This window comes from Magnolia sinica, chromosome 18, assembly GCF_029962835.1.
Source record: "Magnolia sinica isolate HGM2019 chromosome 18, MsV1, whole genome shotgun sequence".
Lineage (NCBI taxonomy): Eukaryota > Viridiplantae > Streptophyta > Magnoliopsida > Magnoliales > Magnoliaceae > Magnolia > Magnolia sinica.
Genome location: NC_080590.1, coordinates 7167951 through 7174036, shown reverse-complemented (window position 1 = coordinate 7174036; position 6086 = coordinate 7167951). Strand labels below are relative to the sequence as shown.

The 6086-nt window shown below is 39.0% G+C and overlaps 1 protein-coding gene across 1 annotated transcript; it reads right to left on the bottom strand.

Annotated features, from left to right (window-relative positions):
* Nucleotides 1–268: 268 nt before the first annotated feature.
* On the bottom strand, nt 269–3520 carry LOC131233745 (uncharacterized). Its single transcript, XM_058230527.1, has 3 exons — nt 2997–3520; nt 1873–2792; nt 269–1077 (listed from the first exon to the last, which is right to left on the bottom strand). The coding sequence occupies exons 1-3, from the start codon at nt 3413–3415 to the stop codon at nt 269–271; spliced, it is 2148 nt and encodes a 715-aa protein (XP_058086510.1). The 5' UTR covers nt 3416–3520.
* Nucleotides 3521–6086: the final 2566 nt, after the last annotated feature.

Genomic DNA, 6086 nt, shown 5'->3' with positions numbered 1-6086 from the left:
GCCTCTTTGTTAATATTTTAGTTTGACTAGAACTCTTTTTATCTCGAGAGATGCGAGGAGTGTTTAGAGGTATATTTAAACTAAACGAGTTAAAGATTTAGATAGGATAGGAGATAAGGTAGATTTAAAATAAATAAATAATAATAAAGATAAGATTAAATATATATATATATATATATATATATATATATTAATATTATTAAATTATTCACGGCCCTTACATTCTACCCCCCTAAAACAAAATTTCGTCCTCGAAATTTACCTGAAATTACTGCTCAAAGATATGAGGATATTTTTCACGAATTTCTCTTTCCTGCTCCCAAGATGCTTCGTCTTCTTCATGATGACTCCATAAAACCTTGACTAAATGCACCGTCTTAGTGCGTAACACGTGCTCCTTGCGATCCAGTATTCGAACTGGTTTCTCCACGTAAGATGTATTTTCTTGTAAATCGAGATCTTGCCATTCAATCACATGAGAATCATCCCTCTTGTACTTTCGTAGCATCGATACATGGAAAACATTATGGACATTGGCCAACTGAGGAGGTAATGCAAGTCGATATGCCACTGCTCCAATCCGCTCTAATATTTCAAATGGTCCGATAAAACGTGGTGCGAGTTTTCCCTTAGTACCAAATCGCATCAATCCCTTCATGGGAGAAACCTTCAAAAACACGTGGTCTCCTACTGTGAACTTTAGATCTCGTCTTCGATTGTCGGCGTAGCTCTTTTGACGACTCTGAGCAGCTTGTAGTCGCTTTCGAATAATTTCAACTGTTTCAGCAACTTCTTGAACAACATCTGGCCCAATTAAACATTTCTCACCTACCTCGGCCCAACAGTTTGGTGCTCGGCAAGGACGTCCATACAAGACTTCGTACGGAACCATACCAATGCTTGCTTGGTAACTATTGTTGTAGGCGAATTCAGCATAATGTATGTTGTCGTCCCAGCTCCCCTTGAAATCCAGAGCGCATGCACGTAACAGATCTTCTAATATTTGATTCACACGTTCCATTTGCCCATTAGATTGTGGATGATATGTTGTGCTGTAATCCGTAGTCGTACCCATAGCTTCCTGTAGACTTGTCCAGAATCGCGAAGTAAAACGTGGGTCTCGATCCGATACAATAGAACTAGGGACACCATGAAGTCTCACCATTTCCTTGATGTATAGCTTGGCGAGTTCCTCCATTGAATAATTGATACGGACAGGAATAAAGTGCGCTGACTTGGTCAGTCGATCGACAATTACCCAAATTGAATCGTGCTTCTTTTGTGTCTTAGGAAGACCGACTATAAAGTCCATAGAAATACAATCCCACTTCCACTCAGGTACTTTCAGAGGCTGCAATAATCCTGATGGGTTTTGATGATCCGCCTTTACCTGCTGACACACAAAACATCTCGACACATAATCGGCGATTTCTCTCTTCATATTCGGCCACCAAAACGATCGTTTCACACTATGATACATCTTTGTGCTTCCCGGATGAATTGTAAACTTAGTTCGGTGTGCATCATTTAGAATATCGTCTTTTAGATCTGGAATATTAGGCACACAGAGTCGACCTTGATACCGAATTCCCTTATCGTCCCCCATACTCCAATCTGAAGTCTTATCATTTTGATATTTGGCTATCATTTTTAAAAATCACTCATCATTCGTTTGAGCTTCAACTATTCGCTCCACAAGAGTCCATTTTACCGTAATGTTACATATGCAAACCTTCTTTTCTTGAAAATTCAATCGAATATCAAACTCTCTAATGAAATTCAACATTTTCCATTCGTGTACCATTAAGCTGGCTACACTCTTTTATTTATATTCTTTTCTACTCAAAGCATCAGCAACCAGATTAGCCTTACCCGGATGATAGGACAACGAGAAATCATAATCCTTAAGAAATTCCATCCATCTTCTCTGCCTCATGTTCAAGTTCTTCTGAGAGAATAGATACCTCAAACTCTTGTGATCTGTATAAAGCTCGAACTGTTCGCCGTATAAGTAATGCCGCCAAATCTTCAATGCAAATACAATAGCACCCAACTCTAGGTCATGAGTTGGATAATTATGCTCATGGAGTTTAAGTTGCCTTGATGCATATGCGATCACCTTGCCCCCTTGCATTAATACACAACCTAGACCTTTAGTTGATGCATCAGTGTAAACTTCAAATACCAACCCATCCTTCGGGAGGGTTAGAATGGGAGTCGAGGTTAAGAGTTGCTTCAATTCAGCAAAAGCTTCTTCACACTTTTCAGTCCACTTAAAGGGCACTCCTTTTCGAGTTAAACTCGTTAACGGTCCGACAATCTTCGAAAAATCCTTAATAAACCTTCTATAATACCCAGCGAGCCCAAGAAAGCTTCTAACTTCTGACACACTTGTGGGTTGTTCCCACTTCACTACAGCTTCGATCTTCATAGGGTCAACCGCAATACCTTTTTCTGAAACAATATGCCCAAGAAATTTAACACTCTCTTTCCAGAACTCACACTTAGAAAACTTAGCATATAACTGGTTATCTTTTAGAGTCTGCAACGCCGTCCTTAGATGTAGCTCATGCTCTTCACTGGTCTTCGAGTAAATCAGAATGTCATCAATGAACACGATGATAAAGTTATCCAGATAAAGCTGGAATACCCTATTCATCAGGTCCATAAATACTGCAGGTGCATTGGTCAACCCGAACGGCATGACCAAGAATTCATAATGACCATAACGTGTTCTGAAAGCAGTTTTACAGATATCCTCTTCTTTAACACGTAATTGGTGGTAACCTGATCTCAAATCGATCTTAGAAAAATATCGAGCTCCTTTCAACTGATCAAACAAATCATCTATACGGGGTAATGGGTACTTGTTTTTAATCGTCATCTGATTTAAGCGACGATAATCAATACACAACCGTCGAGTGTCATCCTTTTTATTTACAAAAAGTACTGGCGCACCCCAAGGAGAAGTGCTTGGTCGAATAAATCCTCGGGACCTCAAATCTTCCAGCTGCTCCTTCAGTTCCTTCAATTCAATAGGCGTCATTCGATATGGAGACATAAATATTGGTGCCGATCCTGGTAAGAGATTAATACCAAAATCCACTTCTCGTCGAGGTGGTAGTCCTGGTATATCTTGAAAAACTTCAGGATATTCCTGCACAACTGGAATCAAATCCACTGTTTTTTCTTGTTTCTCATTACCAATCAATGTCATAACACGCTCGATCTTCTCATTCTTCTTCTTCCCCTGAATCATAATTGGTTCTCTTCCTGGCGCTGCAAAAGTAACTGTCTTCGCATAACAATCCAACGTCGCATGATTTCGAGTAAGCCAATCCATTCCGAGAATAACATCGTATCCCGCCATACTCATTTCTATTAAATTAGCTAATATAGGAATATCGCCTATCATAAGGGGAATAGATTTACAGATTTTGTCCAAAATAATTGACTTGCCGATGGGGGATTCTACCAAAATTTGCTTATCTAGGATTTCTGACTTCAATCTTAACCGAGATACTAACGACGATGAAATAAAAGATAAAGGTAGCCCCAAAATCAAATAATACAAAAATCGAAGTACCATGCGTTTCGATCATACCTTCCACAACGTTATTATTTTCTTTTAGAGTCTCCTTAGATGAGATGGAATAAACCCGCGTTGCCTGATGGGATGATTCCCTTGGCCTTGAGGAATTGATGAAGATGGTCGATTTTGCTGATTCTGCTGTGGTCGAGGCGGTTGGGTATGTGATGCTTGTGATGTCTGACTTGTTGGTTGAGATGATGCTGGAAGTTGCAATCGCGGTGGTATCTGTTGAAGAGGCGTTATACCCATATCTCTCATCTTAGTTCTGCACACCTGAGCCATGTGACCATACTTACCACAGTACGCACAATTTTCTGAAAAATATCGCTCTTGGGTTCTCGGTGTTGATGATTGAATTTCCATTCTGGGTTTCTTCTCTGGTGGTTGGTGTTGGGTAAGTGTCGGCCTATATCTTTGTCCTGTTTCTTTTAACTGTACACGAGATTTGAGAAACCGCTCTGTATCTTGTTCTGCTCGTAAGGCCTTATCGACTACTTCTGAGTATTTCTTCACATCCACACAACAAAATTTTGTTCTGATATTATGTCTTAACCCTTCTTCAAATTTTGTAATCTTATAATCTTCATCTTCCATTACTTTTGGCACATATCCTGCTAATTCAGCAAATTTTGCTTCATACTGGGCTACTGACATGGAACCTTGTTCTAGCTTTGAAAATTCCACCATTTTTTGGATGCGGTACGCTTTAGGAAAATGTTTCTCACGGAACTTTTCCTGAAATTCATTCCAGGTCCACACATGATTAGCTGGAACCATTCTCTTTGCAGCTCTCCACCATACATCGGCTTCGCCCTGAAGAATAAAGGACGCCAGTCTAACTTTCTGATCATCAGGGCAGTTCATGGCTTCTAGTACTTTCTCAATCTGCTTCAACCAATCTTCTGCTATTGATGGGTCAGATGTACCCTTGAATACTGGTGGTCGTAACTTTGAAAACCTTTCAAGCAAATCTACCTCACGAGGCTGATCAAACCTTAGTGAGGATGTATTCCGTTGATGTTGGGGTGTCTGATTTAAGGTGGCTAACATGTCCCATTGAACGGCGAACTGTTCCTGTTGTTGTTTTAGCATTCCCGCCATTTGTGCTACCAACCCAAAGGCAGCATCCCACGGTTGAACATTTGGTCCCGCGAGGTTAGTTCGAATAGTGGTTGGGGATAACGGGAGTTGCGTACTAGGTCCAACATCTACCATGTTAACTGGAGGAGGAGGCGATGGAGGAGCTTGCCCTGCTTCATTGACTTCATTCTCCTCTTGCTCATCAGGAGCTGTTCCAGATTCTTCGGGAATAGGAGGATTTGGTAAGGGAGTATCTGGGAGAGGTGCGCTTACGGATGGTATTAAATCACGAATACTACGTGTCTTCTTAGGGGTCATAACTCCTATAAGATAAATTATTAATAATTCAGTAGACTTTATAGATTTTCTAATATTATAAAAATACGTCAGCATTATTAACAAAGAAAAATTCTACAAATCATCAAGTTAGTAGTGCTACATTATAAATAAACCAGTCCACTATCCGTGGCTACTATTCCAATCATTGGTTTATATGGTTAAAAATTTCAAATATATCTCAAAATTTTTTGAAAGTTTTTACATGAACATACAACATTTTCACAAAATTTCAGCTCAATCAGACAGCTACAAAATTTTCAAAAATTGCTGCAATCAGACTTGTTCAGATTTAGATGATTTTTAACCAGTCTGCACTAATTCCTAAAATCAGTATAGTATCTGTCATATTTAAATTATTCAATTATTTTTTATTGAATTTAGACTTCTATATCTACGATTAGGCTTTTGAATCAGCTTAATCGGAGTTGTATTTATTTAGTTACATTTTTTTAAAGATAAGTGATTTCTGCTATCCATTGCTGTCCAGCAATACACTACTTAACATCCTAGTGGCCAGATCCAAAATAATTAAATAATTCAAATTTATATTCTATTTTTTTTTCTCCCTCACAAGATTTTAAAATTGAATGATAATTACTTGATCAGGGTGGTCCATCGAATGGTCAGATCATTCAGATTCTTGAGGTCTTGTCATGTTTTACCTCTATGCATTTGAGGAGTGGTGTGGATCTAACCACACATTCACCAATGACCCATCTTGACCTTCTACGCCAAGTGATAGCAACACTTGCGCAAAATATCCAAGATTCCTTTATCAAACACTTCTAGGTCTAACTAATGCGGCCCATCTGATGGTCAGATTGATCTGAATATTAGGGCCTTTGTATATTTTGGCCTTAGGGATCATATGATCCATACAGACCAAATCTAATTTGATCAGATGCGCACCAACTACAATTACATAATTTTAGGTTCACCTCACCTTTAAAGGGCCTCCACCCATAATCCAATACAATGAACGTGTGACCAATCCACACCGTTCATTGCATTCACCGAATCAATTTATATTAGATATATAAAAATACTAGAATGAGGACGATATACATACCCGATG